Source organism: Chamaea fasciata, unplaced genomic scaffold (assembly GCF_029207755.1).
Source record: "Chamaea fasciata isolate MVZ Bird 193981 ecotype frontalis unplaced genomic scaffold, bChaFas1.0.hap1 SCAF_8, whole genome shotgun sequence".
Lineage (NCBI taxonomy): Eukaryota > Metazoa > Chordata > Aves > Passeriformes > Sylviidae > Chamaea > Chamaea fasciata.
Window position 1 is genome coordinate 24,959,247 of NW_027094093.1, and position 19,945 is coordinate 24,979,191.

The window sequence follows — 19,945 nt, forward strand, 5'->3', positions numbered from 1 at the left end:
AAGGCATTCAGTTTATTTATGATATTTGGGGTGTTCAGATCACAACTGCAGGTTATTCAGATAATCAGGCTAGAATAAATTAAGCTATATTTGTGTCACATCCTAACGAGCCGGTTTGCTGGTATTTTGTAGTAGAAGTAATTGATTCTCTTACCTTATCACTGTAGGAGCAGAAAGGATTTGGCATATATATGAAGATAGTCAAAGGCACCTTCAAATATGTTGCTCTTAATATACATTACTGCTGCAGGAACTTGTAAGGAACCATGCTCTGGGGGAACATGGTGCCTGGGAGGTGAGGGGTTTATCCCATTTGCAGGCAGAACATACTATCAAAATCAGTAGTTATCCTTTTCTAACTTGTCAAACTAAGTTTCCACCTTGAAGAAATGGCTGGGAAAAGGACACCTAAGACAAGGAGATCACATCAAAGATTTGTGTCTTAAGGGGCTCCAGGCCAAATTCATCCATGGCATATCTAATTTCAATGGATACAACCCACAATGGATTTTAGCTGCTGCATTCTGGGAGTAAGGTTTTATGTTTTAGCACACTAAAAGCAATGGCATTTTTTTAACACAGGGAAAAATGCATGGTTGGCCTGACTCAGGCATTCTCTGTATTTTAATGCATTCTGACAGACTTCAGCTACCGTGTAATGATATGAAATTAGGAGAACTGAAACTTAATGGAATGGGTGGCTGGGGTGGGGGGTACATAAGAGACCCTCAAGCCTTGTTTCTCTGGACTGCTTGTTTGCAATCACACTTCACCTGTTATGTGGAAGGATGCGTTGGAGGCTTTTTGAACCCCCTGGTAATTTACCTGGACCTAACACACAACCACAAGCCCTCCCTCATCATTAAGTGGCTGCCTGTTGGAAGAGAAATCATGCTTTAGTAGTTAAGACAAGCAAACACAATGTCTATTCTAATTACCAAATTAATTGAAAAGTTGTGTTTCCAAGTGGATTAGCCTCCTGAATTTGATTCAACCTCTCTCGCCTTTTTTTTTCTTTTTTTTTTTTTTTTCTTTTTTTTTTTTTTTTTTTTGTTTTTTTCCCATTCAGGGGATAAATGTGCATGGATTAATATGGGGATGAACACATTAATACAACTGCCTCCACATTGTCAAGTGCTTGGAAAGAAGCAGGGAGGGCACTGATCTCATAGATAATTCACTGCCTGGGACAAAAAGAGGTTGCATAAATGTTGAGCCAAATTGTTTCCATCGCAGTGCAGAACAGTGGGCTGTGCACCCTTATTTTCTCTCTGTAATTGCTTCCCTGTGCAAGAGACACTGGAGTAGCTTTTCTTAACTAGTGGCTGCAGCTTCCAAAAGGTACCCGTGGGGGGTGGTTAAAAGGATCCATGGTGCAACCTCTGCAGATAATCTTAGCAAGGAATTGCAGGATCCTAGCCTTAAGATTCAAAGCACTGGCTGGAGGGACTAGAAGGGTGAATTTGAGGGACTTACTGTGGATAAAAACACATTCATGCTGTTATTGTTCCAGTCCTCAAAGAAACTGAATGGGGTGGGTAAGTCATCAGGAAGAATTAGACCTCCTCTTGCCCTGGTGAGATACGTGGTGCAGTTACACAGGTGTGCTTTGCCTGATCCAAAGAGCCTCAACAGGAGTCTCTCACTGATAATCACTATCTTATAAAATTATTACCTTGCACCCCAGAAGTGAGAACTGCAAAGGCTAATGAGCTGATTCTCTGGGCCCATGACCTCCATCTCACCCTGTCACACCAGGAAACCGAGTGTCCTTCATTATGTTCTTCACTGCAGGTGGGAGGTCCTCCATATACATCTGCCACATAAGGAATTCTGTTCCCTTGGCCGTTTGCAGCAGGCATCAAACCAAAAGCACCTTCCTGTTATTTCCAGCTGTTTGCACTTCCAGTTTGAGGCAATCACCCGCAGGTAACTTTTTGGCTCAAAGAGCTGTTTCACTGAAGCCATGTTAACCCTCAGCTAGGAATTTCATTTGGGTTTTCTGAAGATTCATCTCTACTTCTTAGAAGAAAGAAGATTTCAAATAAGTGTTTTCCCTGTGCCAGCAGGAGGGTAGGGCTGTAATAAAACTATGTGGGAAAGATCCACAGGTGTCATTTAATTTTTAGATACCTTGAAGAACTGTACTGGTGGATTCTCCTTTGACTTACCAGATACATGCCTGAAATACCCAGGGGTTGTAAGAAATCTTCCCAGCACAGCTGTAAATAGCAGCTCCAAGTCACAGACACACAAACCATGTTTGTAGAGTTAAAAGTACTTCCTGTTTTGGTATGGAAGTGTGTCCCCTCCTATACATCCTTGTGGCTAAAGCTAAACAGATACCCTATGAGTAAAATTAAATCAAAAGTTTTCGTTTGTGAGCTATGAAGTAAAAACAAAGAACCCAGGCCCCAGAGATAAATGACAATTCTGGATAGGCACTGTTTAACAAGGGGTAGAACTTAAGACCCATTTCAGACACACTTTAAAATGGATCTTCAAATACAATGAATTCTAATCAATTATCAGCATAGAATTGCTGTGTCTGTCCCACGGCATTGATTTTAACATTATCAGCATAGAATTACCGTGTCTGTCCCCAGCACTGATTTTAACAAAGTCAAACAGAAGCATGAAAGCAACACTCCTGTAAAGCCACATATATCTTTATTCTCCACCCAGGCCAGCAAGGAAAACGGAATGCAATTTAAAACAATCAGCAAACAGTATTTTTACTTAAAAAACACCCAGACTAGAGCAGCCAGAAACACACTCAACAATCAGAATAACTGGAACTCCCTACAATCTGACAGTGGCACATAAGCAGAAATTACTTGTGAGTTTCTGAAAGCAGGGGAACAAGACAAAAACTTGTGCTTTTTTTCTTTTACAACAATTGATAATGATTAGATATTTTGCAACAGGCAAACTGCTACAGAGGATAATAGGCAAGAGAGAAAGCTATCCAGTTGTTTAGAGAAAAGTCTGAATAAAACTTCTACAAATAGCACCAGAACTAGCCCCAAGCACCAGAATTAACCCCAAGCTTAAAATAGCCCCCACCAAAATCAATGACAGAACACCTTGAATTTAGCAGGAGCCAATGCAAGCTTAGTTAAGTGTAAAGAAGTAGAAAACACATGATGGATTGTCCCAAACTATCTCCTAAAATGTGACCTCCAAACCCAGAAGCACACCTGCCACTGCAGAAGGAGGGTACTATGACTCCCCTGACACTCCTTTGTGCCTACGTAGCAGTAAGAGGCACAGATTTGGTTTTGTCTCCACTCCAGCGGGCTGTTAGCAATCCTGAAAGCAAATCCTGAAGCTCAGCAGACATTTCACATGGATGTATTCTGTAATGAGCTGGTATTTATCATTCAAGCCCTCTGTAAGCTGAAGGCTCTTTGTGCTACTGACCCCAGCCTTTCATCTAGCCTTGAACAGCTGCTGTTTGGCAGTGACAGCTGAATTGGGTTTTCTCCCTCTACAGCAATGCATACTTGCCAGCCATCCTTTCCCCAAACTTGCCTGCTGCATGTTGGGGCCAAGATATACAATCTACCCCTTTCATGCCAGTAGCATCCCTTTAGGCAAAGCGTGAGAACACTTGCCAGTGGACCTTCCTTTTCCTTAATGCTTGTTAAGCATCACTTATTCCCACCCTCCAGCCATGTGGGAGCCTGCAATTTCCATGTGGAGCAGTATTAAGCAGAGTGGCTGTGCTGGGTCACCACAGACTGCCAGCACTACCATGGCTTATCCTCAGCATCTCCATTAATTCAGAGGCATATCAGCCTGCCTGATTGGAACAGGCCTGTGAAAGGCATTCCACTGCTTGAAGCAGACATATGTCAGTCCTTTGAATCCCACAAAACTACCTGACGTTGTCTCACAGGTTGGGGTCTATTTTTTTTTTTCTGGAAATTGGTAATTACTTTGAAAGACCTCACCAGTAAAAAAATGAAAGTAGGAAGTAATAAACACAGCCTGGCTCTACCGGTGCCCAGGGAGGACCACTGTTTTCTCAGTTAAGTGTGAGGTCAAGATTGCTCTCGATATTTGGCTTGTGCATTATTCAGTGTTAAGCCTTCAGCCAATGCTAAGAGGTTCCTTTGACGTCCCAGGGACCAAGGATGCAGCAGGAACTACTTATTTCTCAGTGTCAGGGCTAGAGGATCAGATGGACTTGTTTACACTTCACCAGTTCCCGGATGTTCTAACCAGGACAGTCAGTGTAGTCTTGAGCTCAACCTTAAAATGCAACACAAAGCATTAGTTCCTGTGAAATCCAGCTTCTGAATGCTTCTTTTAACCATCCTAAAACTAGAGCAGTTCCCACCCCCCGCCCAGGGAGACTGGGGAAGTGAGACACCTACAGAGACAGGAGTGACTGTGCAGCTGACAGACTGCTTGCCATGGCTTACTTACCAACATGCATGCAAATGGTGGGCTCCTCTGCCTTGGGGCTCACAGACTTTCCAGCAGCACCAGCTGAACTGGAGCACTGAGAAAATGAACCATGTTTCAGATGTGTTACTCAGCCCCCATTAGAATCTGCTATACCTCTCTTTTATTTTGCTCATCTCCTTCTTAGGCCAAAACCCCAATAGTTGATTGAGAAAAAAAGAACTTTTCTGCTAGTCATTTTTTAAAGACACAATTAAAATTTCTCCAGCCTACGGTGGCAACTTCAGCCTGGTCAGGAAGCCCTCTATAATGCCGTGAAAAATCCAGAAAGGAGGGAAACCTATTATGAAAATGAGACACAAGGGGAGGAGGATGTATGTATGATCCATTGCTCTTCCATATAATTAAACAGGAAAAGGAATGAGGTGGGGAAGGCAAGTACCAGAGCTGAGGCACAGATAGACATGAACTTTTGGACTCCCCCATTCTGAAAGGGGAGGTCCAACAGCTCTTCCATAAGAGCAACTTGAAAACCAGAATAACTTGTTTCAGAGCCCTTTGCATCCCAAGCACCTTCAACTCCACCTCCCTAAATCCAGGTGCTGCAAGTCCACACCTGCACTGCAGTGAGATGTAAATGGATTGTCCCTTCCTTGGGGGCAGGCACCTCCTTAGAGCACGTGTTTCCTCCCTATAACTGTTTGCACTGCACACTGTGTATGACTCCTGTAAATGGTTCCTCCCTAGCAGTGCACATATCAAGAGATCCACTGCAGCTGTGTTCCAAGCACTAATCTGAGCACCTGCAGCCACTTGAGGGCTTCTGGTGACAGCCCCATCAGGACCCCACACACTGTATTACAAAGCAAGCCCTGCTCTTCCATTGTGCAATGGAGCTATTTCCAGTCAGTGTAGAACTTACTTGCTTTTGCTGGCAGCTATGCTGTCCTCTCCCACTATTCCAGTGGTCTGCGCCACTGGACTCTGACAGTGTCAAAGCAGTCAGCCTGCCTAAGTTAGCTGCTCTTGTTGGAAGGACTGGGAAAGGACCCTTTCTAAGAAAACTGCAGGAACATCACACATTTTGCAATTTAGCCTTCACCTCTGAATGGGTTCCTATCTCTTGAAGTTAATCTCCTGAGCAGACTTCTTTTCACTGTCATAGGTCACTACTATGTCCTATTGCTGAAAAGTCAAGCCTATCTTGACAGAAGTGAACTTTTCATAATACATCTCTGCTACTCCACAGCCAGAGCCCTGCAGACCTGTATTTTCTAACGATTCCCAGAAGCTGTAATTAGCTACAACACATGACAAATCCTTGGAAAGCCATGCACGTCCCCACCCAGAGCATGTGAAGCTAGCATTCTTGCATTCTGTGACATTTAAAGAGGACTCTCAGACCAGTATTTTATTCATTAAGTTTGTGTTTAAATATAGATGTATATTTAAAAAAAAAACAGTGTGTTATTTTCTAGGTGAGAACACTCGCATAAGACCAAAATAGTCCTCCAGGACAAAGGCTCAGACTGCTGAGGTCTCAACCCCCTGTGCAGAGCTCTTGCCAGAGAGACTACCTGAGATATTGTCAGAATCAAGCAGCTCAACAATGCTGTATGGAGAACAATCTTCCAAGCCCAGCTTGCTGCAGAGCCAGCCACAGAATCCTTTCTCCATATCCCTGACAGCGTGCCACCAGTACCCAAAGGACCATGCTACCTGGGCTACAGCTGAATACAGGCCTAGGGAGAAAGAAACAACCATAATTATAATTGGGTAGAAGATAATTAAAAAGGGACAAAAGGTAATTTTGTGCCAGAAGGTCCTCTCTTCATTGTACACCAAGAAGATGTTGTACCATGTAATGGTTCCATAGTAGAATGAAACCACGAAGGACACTACAAAAATGACAGGGAGGCAAATGATGGTCCAGAGGACAATGTGGGGTCCTCTGTCTAACCCCACATCACATTTCTTCTTCTTCTCAGGTACATCTTCTTTAGGAGGTTCTTTTGACTTAGCCAGTTCCTGCAGCTCTTTATCCGTTAGTGTGACGTGGATGTCCACCATCTGACCCTTCTTCTTTCCCCTCGTGATTGTTCCAGTCAAGGTGACATATCGGCTGTCTAAAGGCATGTTCCAGACACCTATAACACAGATAAACTCATCTACATCAGATTTATTTTCTGTACAAAGTATTTTGTGTAAGTCCTCAAAGACCCCAAAGACAATTAGATGGTGCATATGGAGTTATAGTTAAAACCAAATTTAAAAAGATGGAAGACAAGAAGAACTGCAATATGAAGAAAATTACCACAGAAGAAAATGGAAAAAGAGCTAATGAGGAAAAAGACAGGAATTCCAGATGACAGAAATCACAAGGGAGAAAATTCCACTATCTCCACAAGGGACAATATGTGAAGGGAAAATGCTGCAAGAGTACAGAAGTATGAGATGAGACACAGTAACTCAATTGCAAATGGTATGCCTGTTTTCTCTGTTTATTTCATGGATTTATTCCTGAACAGCATGGACACTTGGAATTAATTAGATAAATATGACTGAGACTCTTGTTTTGGAATAAGCACATCCACACATGGAATTATACCTGAATAGCTAATAGTTCCCTTTACATTTGTGTTGTATCTCAATCCAAATTTATTTTTGAAGTTTAGAAAAACTTAATAAACTGTCATAAAATTATCTTTGCATTTTAAGAGATCATAGAGGCACCAAACTGGACAGTGCTGGTATATGTGTTAAAGTTACAAAGGGACTGCCTTAGCTTTCAAGTGACACTGGTATAGGATGGGCCATACAGTGGTACTGGCCATAAACTCCACTTTGGGGCTACAGTATATTTTCTCCTGGTCTTAATTCTGACTGGCTTGGAAGAAGGCTTCAGAAACTCTTAAAAAGAGGCTGAGCAGCTCAAAGTGCTCCACAAAAGTAGGAAGGCAGCAGGCAAATCATGAGGATAGGGTGTGGAATCATGGGGGAATCTGGTATATTTGGTGGACCAGGAGCATTTAAGCCCCGCTCAGCCTGCACTGCTGATTCACAAGAGTATTTAGCCACAGCACCTACCTTCCACACTTCTTCCTTGCAAGGGTACCCAGGCCAGATAGCAGAAGTGAAAGTGACTCGAGGATGCCCCAGTATGACCTTGCCAAATAATCACCCTTCAAGGGGAAGCCGTGCTGAGTGCATGCAAACAGAAGGCAACAGCAAATCCTAGATAATGAGTTAAATTCCCTATCAAAGACAGAGCCACTAACTCCATCTGCTTCCATCCTTTCACTTAACAGGCAGTTGTTCAGGCATGGACAGTGGCTTAGAATGACATCATTGGTTTAATGCATGCATAGCACTGCAACCAGCACATCAACCCCAATCAGCACATACATTTAAAACTAAGACTGTGGCAACAACCAGACTTTGCAAAGAACCGCTGGAGGCATCCCAAATCAGCCTGTAATACTTTCTGTTTCAGAGCATTTTCATGTATGAACTCAAGCTCTCCTTGCCTGCAGTCTTGGAGGGTTGAGCCCACAGCCACTTCCATTTGACTTTAGAGCATGATGGCATCAAAAAAGCTTATGAGAAGTGAGTGTTCTCATGACTACGTACCATCTGTCATAGACTGACCCAGGAACTTGGAGCCTTCCTCAGAGCTCCTCTCCCCTCCTTCTTCATCCGCCTGTTCTTCTTCCACCTTATGGTCACTCTCGGACCGATACACGATTATTGACTCGGGGCGGGACTCTTTCTTCTTCTTTTTCCTCCGGTCTGTAGTGGCTTCCCCATCAAAGGTGACAGTGGTTGCCACAGCCCTTCTCATTGTGCCACAGCGAGGGCTCTGGCCTCCAGACTTGCTGTCTTTCTGCACAGTCTCCTCCATCCCGCTGCTGCTCTCAGTCACCTCATTTGGCATCTTGTAGCACCTGTTTCCAATCCAACAGCACCAATCCTGCACTTAGAAGTCATTGATTAACAATGGTCCCATGGATGCTTTGTTCTGGTAAGATGTCCCACTGCTGGTATCCAAACTATGCACTCCATTCCCAGCCTAAAATGAGAGAGAAGGGTGAAAAAGTGTCTTTGTCTTACCAAGCAGAAAAGATTGGCAGAATTTTCCTAAAAAGGGTTAGTTCCAACTGGTTTAAATGTCATCTGAAGATCTCTATTACTGTCCTGAACATCAGCTCTCTTACATGGATATATGTTTTGAGGTATCTAATCTACCTTGATTCTTAGGGTCCAGTTTTCTGGACTATAACAAACGAAAGCTACTGGAAAGAGCATTAACATTTATAAGTTAGGATTGAACATAGCCAGCTTACTGGATGAATTTAACATTCCCCTCCAATGCTGGAAACAAACAGAAGACAATAGTTTTGGCCCAAATGCATCAGAATAAAGGACTGAAACCATAGATGAAAAAGAAGTTGACCAATTTAAGGGACTGCAACAGGAACACTGTGCTTGCCCAACACTACAACACCTATATTGGTGCCAGCCTTTCTCATTTTGAGCGTCTAATGATTTACTCCCCTTTACAAGGATATTGCAAAAATTAATCAAATTATGTCAAAATGAGCATTGTTTCAAACTTTAACAATATGTAGTGTTGCCATACCTTAGAAATACAGAATATACAGTGGATTTAAAGCAAATTATTAAGATGACTTTGCTGGAGAGGGCATTGAGAACCACAGCAAATTCTTCTGACTGCACAAAGAAACAACACACGCGTCTTCACAAACCTTTTTAACAAAAATAAATGTTTGCTCCTCATTTAAGCAAAGTTAACAGCAATATCAAGTGAAACTCTCATCCATGGGAAAGCTGCCTAAGTAAAAAACACATAATTAAACATGCATCGAGACAGGCAAATCCTGCTCCATGAATATGGAAAAAGGATTAACGGTTCTCAGATTTCATAACATTTAAGGAAACTGACTGTGCCAAGTATTCATGAAGCATTTAGGTACAAATTTGAATACAATGAATAACATTTTAACAACTCTGAAGAGCTCTGTTGAACATTTACATGAACATTTGTATTTAAAAGAATGCATCTGACCAATAATTAAGCTTCTACCTAGTAACTGAGTCTTTCCTTTAACAGGAAACTGAGAAACACAGATACCATAGTTTATAGCCTACACAATGCTGGGGGAATAGTTTTACTTGAATGGATGACAGAAAAAAAATTGAGCATTTTTAAATTCAGCAATATGGTCCTGGTCTTCCCACAGATTTAAGATTTTGCTGGTGTGTTTTGAAATTTTGTGCAGAACTTTAGATCAACTATTTATGCCTCCTACTCTCACACTTACACACACCACACCCATACAAAACTTGTAATTGTATCACTTTAACACCTAAGACTGTGCCCATTTGGCTCTATGGAGCCTTGAAGAATTCAACAACTCAGATTATTTTTGTGCATTAGAGAAAAAAGATCTTCCCTGGTGATCAGAAGACACATAAAATGGACTTAAAACCCCCTCAAGATTCAGCATACCCCAGAAGCCAGACTACTTCTAAATCACTGGGCAGACAATATTTTTAGTTCTGCAGCTGGAAAGAGTCTGTTTAGATTGCCATCTCACCTGCCATAAAATATGTATGCCTAAATTAGCAGACATACTGGAAAACAGAAATTCACGTAAGCTTTCATTTGTTGGTGGTGGTGGGTGGTGGGATTTTTTTGTGGTTTTTGTTTGGTTTTTTTGTTTTTGTTTTTGTTTTGTTTTGTTTTTTAATGCCTTTAGGGGTAAATGGAAAGATGGAATTTATGCTATGGAATAAACTGGCTCTTTGTAGTAAATTCATTCGGGAAGTACAATAGGCTCTAATATTTTTCTCTGAAAATCAGCTGTAAAACCTCATGTCTTGCATCTATAAAACTCAAAAATTACCTGATTGAGGCTATTGAGATGACAGTGAGGTTCTGCTTCCAAAAGTGAGGAAAACAGGCTTGGAAACACAAAAACCAAAAGCATCACTTCTGGAATAATCTACTAAAAGTCTGGAGACGCAGAAGTTGATTAAATTCCCGAAGTTCCTGGCTGTAGTTCCATGTTCAGTTCCTACTGACTTGAGAAGGGGATGACTTACAAATAATATTTAAAAATAACACAAATCTACAGGCAAATATTTGTACTTGGGCTTTTTTTTTTTTTCTTTAAGTTGATCCAGCTGTGGCCTTGCTTAAACTCACAGTGGATGATAAGCCAATGTCAGATCTCAGTGTGATGCCAAAGCCCAAAGGACCACGTCAGGCTTGACTGTGCAAGGAGCAAGGTGACGTCCCTTTTGAATCTCACAGATAGGCACTGGCAATCTGTGTCCTGTTCTTGTGCTCACCGCGCAGGCAGAATGCTGATTAATGACCAGAAGATGCCTATGATCTCCAAGTTATTTTGCTATGTCTGATGTTCCCACCCCACTATAGCAGCTACTGCCTCTGTGAGTTACCACCATGACTAGAAACACCTCCAGTAGGGTAATCAGTGGCAACTCAGTTTCTCCTCTTGCTGATAAAAGGAGAGGGAATGGGCAATGGGGAACAAGTCCTTAAGAAGCACTGTTGCTGTGGCTGAGTCAAAGCCCTTGGGATAAGAAAGTGAAGGAGCCCAGATTATTCTGTTCAAGGCACAAGAAGGTAAAATCTGACATCAGTCTGTCTTACATCAAAACCAAAAGCATGTAGGAGATCCTTGTGACCCAGCAGAGGAGGATGCAGCAAGATAAAAAGCTGGAAGATGCAAATACAGGGCAGACGTTAGGTAGGTGTTTTAACAAAGTGGGTAGGTGTCCCTTGGTATATATCACTGGGTGATAAAGTGATATGGGAAACTTCCAAATCTGGACTGGCTATCTTGGCAGAATTTTGGTCACCTGTACTTGACCAGAAGAAGGGAAGTTCTGTGGTTTGCATTAGGGAGCAGTTAGATTGAAGATCACAAACAACCCTCCTGATCTTATGCCTGTTCTCACAGTACATGTATATTCTTCTCTTATCTGTTTCCCAATGAAGCAGCTACAATAGCCCCTGCCAGCTGGTCCAGAACTTCTAAACACAGCACTTCAAAATACCACCATCAGCCCTACATCCCACAGCAGTGCTGCTGAGTTGAACGGGTTCAAGCCTCAGTCCCATTTTTCCTGGGAATATTTTCTCTGTAGTTGCAAACAAGAAACAGGCTCTTGCAGAAATCACAGTAGTGTACAAAGAGCTTAATTTTCCTCTCTTCCTTTTCTTTACAGCTTCTAAGAATAAGGCCAGCCCTCAGCACCACACAGCTGTCCACAGCATCAGCCACATCCCAAAACCTTCACCCTTTAAAAGCCTTGCTGTGGAGCTGAAACATTAACAATTGCTGTGCATCTCATACTAGTGATGCCTCCCATGTGGGAGCACAGGGGTAGACAGGAATCTAATAACTGTCCATGGGAGGGAAGGAAAAGAAATGGTCATATTTCAGAGATAGCAAAGGAGCAGTTTATTAGCCAAAAAATTTGTTATTAATCTCCATATGAAAACAGATGGAGAACCCTGGGGAGGCTGCTCTGCAAAAACACTTTGTAGAGTAATTTTTAGAAGCACAGTCTTCTGTTACTATGCAGGAAAGCTATGGCTGCTTATGCTTCCTGTGACAGTAATAGTCTTTGACACACAAAACAGGAGCCTAAAAGCTTGGCCTTGCACCATTTAGGTCAAAGGAAGCTTCTTCCATTGGTTTTCAGGGTTTGATCCTGCTGCTAACAGAAGAGAAATTATCTGGTTTGAATGCAGACAGGAAGGAAGAGCCTTCCTGCAAGCTAATAAAATCCTTGATCTTAAATCCCTGCTACAGCACAAGTAACCTTTTTATGACTGCTCAGAGCAGACATGAGAGGAAAAAAATGTAGACGGCAAGCAGCAAGGAGAATAAATTTTTATTTTTATAGTCACATAAAATGTACAACACATAAGAAGAACTGGCACGGCATCTTCACTCACATCATGCTGGGGTTGTCTGCAGAAACAAAAAAACAACCTGTGCTTTAGAAGCACTGTGATTTATGCAGGATGGGGAAGAGATGACGGGAAATCTACCCCAGAGACACACCTTGAGAGCTTTCCAGCCACAGATCTTCCTTTACCTGCTGCTTTTACTCCATAACCTCTGCATCCCCGATCCCATCTCCACTCAACCCCCACCTCTGATTTTGTGCATGTGCGTGGTTTTGAGCATGCATGTTACCCAAAGATCTTTTCCAAACCCTAGTATTGTTAAAGGGGTTATCTGCTGGCAAATTGTACACATGAAAAATAGGTGGCATTAGATGCATCCAGCTGTTCAGGACAGATCTGTCTGTCACCAACCAATCGTGTTATGATGAAATGCATTGGTTTAATGCAGAACAAGCAGCCCCCAGGCCCTAGAAAAACACATGACGAGACATATATAAGAAAGCACATCTAATTCACACGTTATGTAGGGCCAAATGGTAGGGCTCTCTTCACAGTTTTGGATCTGTTTTAAATACCTAAATGACCCCTCATTATCTTTCACACATGCATCCTCACCTGCTAAAACAGAGGATGCCTCTTTCCTCTTCATTTCATGGTGAAATATCTCAAACTAGATTGCACAGTTACTTGAAACTAGCCAATGCTCAAGGCTGTGATGAATGACATATTAGACAGTGAGGCAAGAACAGCTCCTTCCTATCAGTACCAGGGTCTGTGCAGCTTGTGGTGAGCTGGACAGGGGGATTTATCTCAATGAAAATAATAAAATGTTATTTTTAGCCATGTAGATTCTTCACCAAGCAGCTCCTTCTACAGGGAGGAATGTCTAAGAAAGGAGGGAAAAACTACCCCTCCTGGCAGTGGCTGATTTCAGACTGCATTAAGTGTCTGCATAACAACGGCAAGAAACACAAAGGCAAATATCTACCTCTGCCACCCCAGCAAGGGAAAAGAAAACAAAGTTCAAAGTTCACACCTCTCCTTCCCTCCCTGCTTAATCCACAGGCTTCCAAGCACTTTCATTTCTTGGAAAGAGAAACAAGAAAAATTACCATGCTCTGGGCATGCTTCCAAGCAAGAGCAGACTTCTAGCTGGACTGCCAAAAGCAGAGGACAACACTGAGCACCTGAGCAGAGGGGATAACACAGTAAAATGACCCAAGTCACCAAAAACTTTACAGGTGTTTGCTAGTGGAGCCCCTCATGTTCCATGCCTTCCCCTCAGGAGCCAGAGGGTGCTAAAAGCTCAACCTAAAAGCAAAGGGAGGAATGGGCAAGCAACATGATTTCTGTGAGCAAGCACTGACAGACCCAAGTTTGCCCAATCCCTCCAGTTTATCACAGGCACACAGCTGCTGCCTGTTGGCAGGTGCCATTAGTGCTAGTCCTGCACCACACCATGAGCCAAACCTGCTCTGGCCAGCTCAGCTGTTGGCCATCACTGGAGCTGCAGCAAGACTGGACTAGCTTGGGTGTGCATTAAGGGTTTCCTGGCTCCCAGGGCCATGCTGGGTGGCTCAGGATCCTTGCTCTCCCTTCCATTCCTCCACGAGACACCAAACGCTCACTGACAGCATTCTACAGATACAGACCAAAAAAAAGGAGTGGGGAGATGCATTCCACAGTACCACTATATTGTTTCTGAATGATATTTTCCAAGGATATTTTTAAAAGTCAAGGACATTTTACAGACTATCTGTTTTATGAATCAGTTCTTTTTATTTTCCTTTGCTGTTCCATAACTTTTCCAAATGTCACAGAACAATATCAGCTGTGTAGATCACTTATTACTGAAGACTGGAAGACAGAATACAAGAATAGCTGAGCATTTTTATTTTATAATAAATGGAATGCCCCATCAGTTTTCTTGCATCCTGATTTTTTAAGAATCCCCCAACTATACTGGTCTACTTTTTCTGGAGCAAAAGCCTGAAATGCCCTCATCTTCCCACTTATTTGAACAGATTGCTAGAAGAAAGTGAAATTGAGATAAAAGGCACAAAGCTTTTCACTGCCTCCACATGGATGATATCTGTTTCTTTATGTTTATTATGCTAAAAATGTCAAGGAATGGCACAGGCACATTAGCCTTTAAAGAGAACCAAGGCTTTAAAAGGAGCCTGATTTGGAAATGGAAGGTTTGAAAGCTTCAAAGCAATCCAAGCATTTAGATATGAGTCTTGAATAAACTCAACCAAAGTCCCTAACTTTTGTAGGAAAAATTAGATTTCGACTGTAGAGGCACGCTTTCTCTGTTCCCCAGCTCTACCCCTCACCTCTGGATTTGCCAGACCAGGCCATCCTGCACCTCAAAACAGCAGGTGCTCATTGCAATCCCATCCCCCAGGTCACTGCTGGATTACACTGTACCACAGGAACATCTGACATCCCACCAACTTTAGTCAAAAATCCTGCCTCCACAGCAGTGCCTTTAGGTTGGGATCAAGTGTGCTTTTTTTTTTTTTTTTTTTTTAATAAGACCCAATTTGTCCTTGGTTGGGACTGGAAGATGCGCTAGGAACTTGCTACATACACAAACCAGTTGTGTCTCCTCCCCTCCAGGCATCCAAGCAGATGCTTAGAAAATAGGAAAAAGTAAGTAAGTAGTACATGAACATGGAGCTTTGAGCCCCTTACCTCCCACACTGGAGTGCAGAGAAAACAGCATAGACACACACATGTGGAAGTAAGAAACACTGGGAGTTGCTCCAAAGCCATGAAACACCAGTGGTGGTGGGTGTGAAGCACCTGGGCACCAGGACTTCTGCTACAGAACTGGCAGGGGATGCCAGTGACGAGCTCCAAGACCTCTATCACACGGTGCTCTCAAGAGAAGGTTTTAATGCATGCCGGATTCTTTTCTGACATTTACAATAACTAGAAGCAAGGACCCTAGTTAACACCTCAGGCTCTCCTTCCTTCCCTTCCTTCCTTTCCTTCCTTCCTTTCCTTTCCTTCCTTCCTTTCCTTCCTTCCTTTCCTTTCCTTCCTTCCTTCCTTCCTTTCCTTTCCTTCCTTCCTTTCCTTCCTTTCCTTTCCTTCCTTCCTTCCTTCCTTCCTTCCTTCCTTCCTTCCTTCCTTCCTTCCTTCCTTCCTTCCTTCCTTCCTTCCTTCCTTCCTTCCTTCCTTCCTTCCTTCCTTCCTTCCTTCCTTCCTTCCTTCCTTCCTTCCTTCCTTCCTTCCTTCCTTCCTTCTCAGAAGATCCCTGACCATCTCACTCTCAGTCCCCTTTCCTGCCCTGCTCTGTGCCAGCAAAATCAAACACCCCAGTGCTTTACTCTGACAAAATAAGGAGAAACCACATGTTGAAATATCTGCAATTAGAGAGGAAGCAGTTGCAGCCATACAGCCTAATGGAAAATACAGTCAATTGTAAATCCAGTCTGGAAAGCATTATCTGAAAAATACCAACAACAAGCTACATACATCCTGTGGTTCTGCTTTAGGTAAGATATTTGGGGGCTTCAAACCAGAGCTTTCTCTGAGTAACACCTGGCTGCAGCCCAGGAATTGCTGGAGAGCACAAGTGAACAGAGAGAATATTCCCCTGGGAGTGTTTCAGGATTGTTTAATGCATTACACAGTAAATATAATCTAGGATATTTAGACAGTATCTCCAGCAGAGATATTGAGCCAGGAATTACTTGGCTCAGGGGAGTTGTAATTGGATAGAGACCTGTGATGCCAGGATATTAAAAATGCAGCCCTTTGAACTGCAGAAAAGTGAATGCTTCAGTATCATGAGTATGGTATTAGCAGGTTGTGTGATTGTTTAGAAATCCATCTACATACTTGTTTCAAACTGTTTGATGCTGATATTCTATATCTTGTACCACTGCAAACACTGCTTTGGGATGTCTGTCTTGGTGTCTCCTCCTTTCTCCTCTTTTTTTTTTTTTTTTTTTTTTTTTTTTTTTTTTTTTTAATCAGTGGAATGAAATTGCTAGAGATAATGATAAAAGATTGTAAAATCCTGTTTCTCTTCCAATTAGACTGAAATCCCCCAGGATATGGCTGAGAGTAAAGTGCCTTTCCAGAGAGAAAGTCCCTAAAAAGATGAATTGACCAGAAAGCCTGAACATCAGCTGGGGCTGACCAGACGGCTGCTCTGACATGGAAACCAGAAGCCACAAAACAGAAAAGCTCTCACTTGCTGTTAAGAGATGAAAGGAAAAGCAGCCTCAGTAGAGAATGCACAGACAAGAGGTGAAAGTAGCAGGGATTTCCAAAGAGGCCTGTTGCATAATCCCATGTAAAGGTCCAGAGAGGTAAGGACACAAACTCATGCCAGCTTTCATTTGGTTTTGGCTTAATCCAAGCATTTCTTGTAATAGGTATGGGGAGGGAAGAAATTATTGTTGTTATACCTTGTGTGGTTTTTGGTATCCCAGGAGAAGAAAAATATGAACCTGGAGCACCCATAAGAGTGGAGTCTGGGAAAGGAGAGGCTACTGGAGTGTAAGCCTGCACTTTTCTAAAGGCTAACTAGCAGAAATCCTCTATGAGAAACTGTCTCTAACCATAACATTTTATTTCTGGCACTAAGATGCTTTTCATTAAATCTCTTCTGCCCTCACCTCCTAGTGAGATTGCTGACCCCAGGGACACCTCTCATGGGGTTTGGGCCCTGTGGAGGTTTCTTTCCTGTTTGGAGCCACCTCTTTTCTCACATCAGATTGGTACTTAACTACTCTTGAGACCTTCTCCCTTGCCAGCGTAGATTCTGAGCTATAGGAAGGCACAGACACCCTGAAGGGTAGCATGCCATCAGGAATTCTCAAGGCAGTCCGTATCAGTACGAGGATTTTTAAAGCATGGCTGCAAACTGGACTAACAGGAGTCATCAGCTGAATAGCTGAGCCATAGGCTGGCAAAGCACAACGTCAGCTTTGGACAAAAGTGGCCTTTTCTGAAAACACAGAGTTTCCTATTCATCTCAATAAATTGAACTACTTTGTTCAAAGCCAAGACACAATCTGGGAGCTGCAGAAACAGGAAATCTAGTTTTTCCTCTTCAGTATGTAAATAAAAAGTAGATGTTCAAGAACGACATATGCTAATCCTACAACTCCAAAGCTGACAACTGGAAAAAACTACTGACTTCTTTTTCTGTCATTTTGACTTTTGAATGGTTGATGTTTAAAGTGATAGTTACACCAAGGCAAAAAAAGTCACATGGTTAACTTCAAAAAACAAAAATGAAGACTCCGAGGCTTTAAATATAGATTTATTTTCTTCCAAATGCAAGCTGACATATGCTGAAAAAATAAATAAAAAATAAGGTGTCTAATCAGACACTATTTTCTAATACATAAAAATTCAGAATCTTAACATTAAGTTTATAGAGTAACATCAATCTGCAAAAGCTTTATGCTTACTGAATTTACCACTGTCTGTGTGGAATGACAGACCAACATGTTTTAATGCTATCAATAAAAGAAAAGTAACATTCCGTTGTGATTAAGAAAGCACAAGCATTTAAGGAGATTAAAATTGATTTTAGTTAATAAGATTTTCTTACTTTCAGCTTAAATAATTTTGAATTCAATGACTGAGGTCAAATGGATTCATTCACACAAAGGTACAGTTTGAATCTTTGGTTCAAAGGCAGTGCACACAACAGTGAACAGGAGCCGCTGCTTTACTGAAAACGTCCGTGAGCATTGGTAATCCCAGCTCTGTTTTTAGTGGATACATTTTGTTACCAGAAGTGGCAACCCTCCACTGCATGCCAAGGAATGGATGTCTCCTTTTCCCTCCTCCTTCCTCTACAGTCTTCATGCCTTTCCCCTTTCTCCTCCCACCCATCACTCACAGAACCTTAACTCATGTGTTCAGCCCCTTATTTATGGCATTTCTATGGCTATTGGGAAATTCCAGAAACCAAGCAATATATCCTGATAGGAAAGAAAAATTCTTTGATAGTGCTCTCCAGGAAGAACACCGAAGTCAAGGAGGTCACATGAGTAGAAAGGGCCACTGGATTTTCCTTGGAGCCATGCAGCTCAATTGGGATGGCAGGCAGGCTGGAATATGAAGATCTAATTCACTAGCACAGATGAGTGCTTCTCCCTGGGATTAATGATTGCTCTGATACAGCCTGCCTAAGATATGTAGGGCAGCCAGACACTTAATGGGGATCTGTGAAGTCTCAGATTGGGAAAGATAACTAAAGGGAGGGAAAATTTTTTTTTTGCAGTGTCACTCAGTGCTTCACGTTTACCCCCCAGAAAGGGGAATGCTTTAAATACTGAAGTATTCTACAAACACTGATCCACCCGAAAAGGGCAATTTTGGCTAACAGTTGCCTTATTGGCCTAAGTCATCATGCAGAAATCCACCCCTGTCTTGAATGAATGGTGAATGAATCTGGACACATTGTTAACTTCTCCATGCCTTCCCTCCCATACACTTAAAAGGAGGGTATACAGCTTCCATCGAAACATACTGAAGTTCCGGATAAAGATGTTATCCTAAAATTGTCCCCGATTTAAAGTATTAAACCTTAAAACATGCTTCTGGAAAAGTAAATAAATTTCTTTCACAAATAAAAATCCCAAAGCAGACTCAGTGATTCTACCACTTTACTTTTATGTCTTTAAGGAAAAAAACAAAAACAAAACAAAACTAACAAACAAAAAATCCCCTCACTCTCTTCTCACATTAGCCAACTTTCTTGAGGCAAAAATAACACGACAAAATTGAGACATACTTTCAAACATCCCTTCTATTGAAAAGGACAGAGGAGATGCCTGGAAAGACACTGAACATGCACACACATGCTGCTGGGCACATCAGCGCTGGTTAAAATCACCTGCAACGGACAAGGATGCTCTGTCACTTCACTGTGGGATAGGGAAGAAAATAATGTTGCCCGTCTTCTGTGTCAACTGAGCTTACTTAGGGCCATTTTAAGGGGGCCAGGAGAGAGGGGACAGAGATCACCACCACAAAGGCATTTTACTCCAAAATGACTCTCCTGGGGACATGGTAAGCGCTATCACCTCAGCCTTCACGGCCTCTTCCCGACAGAGTCCATGCCCGGGGAGAGGGCTGCCCGCCCGCGGGTCCGTGGCAGGCGCACACCAGCACCTTCCTCTGCTCCCTGACACCCTCCAGGCTTCCCACCGCCTGCTCCCGGAGGGGCTCCGCTCCCGCTGCTCCGCAGGGTGCCTGCCCGCGTCCACGGGGAAGGTGACCCGAAGCGGAATAGAAAACCAAGGCGACCCGTCCCTTGCAAGCAGACGAGGCTGCGGGCAGGTGGGCGCTCACTGCGGAGCTGCAGCGGCGACCCCGCGGCGCCACCGGAGGCACCGACCCCTCCCGGATGCTGAGCGATCACTGCCCGGCCGGGCCGGACCCGGGCGATACCGACAGCGCACGGCCGTCCCCCCTTGCCTTACCTGCCGCCCGCGACGCCGCGCTGTCCGCGCCCCAGGACACCGGCACCGCCGCCACCGCTCCGCCGTCCCCGGCGCCGAGCCCCGGGCGGGCGGGGCCGCG

The 19,945-nt window shown here is 43.1% G+C and overlaps 1 protein-coding gene across 5 annotated transcripts; it reads right to left on the reverse strand.

Annotated features, from left to right (window-relative positions):
* Positions 1–2,648: 2,648 nt before the first annotated feature.
* On the reverse strand, positions 2,649–19,932 carry TMEM169 (transmembrane protein 169). 5 transcript variants are annotated; one of them, XM_066190195.1, is made up of 5 exons: positions 19,846–19,932; positions 8,044–8,482; positions 5,991–6,560; positions 4,435–4,510; positions 2,649–4,257 (listed from the first exon to the last, which is right to left on the reverse strand). In XM_066190195.1, exons 2-5 carry the CDS (start codon positions 8,345–8,347, stop codon positions 4,236–4,238), a joined length of 972 nt encoding a protein of 323 aa, XP_066046292.1. In that variant the 5' UTR covers positions 8,348–8,482; positions 19,846–19,932; the 3' UTR covers positions 2,649–4,235. The 5 variants fall into 5 exon arrangements, 2 of the variants coding, with proteins under 2 accessions (XP_066046292.1, XP_066046293.1); XR_010722145.1 differs by having other exon boundaries at positions 2,649–4,510; positions 5,030–6,560; XR_010722144.1 differs by having other exon boundaries at positions 2,649–4,753; positions 5,030–6,560.
* Between the last annotated feature and the right edge of the window lie 13 nt (positions 19,933–19,945).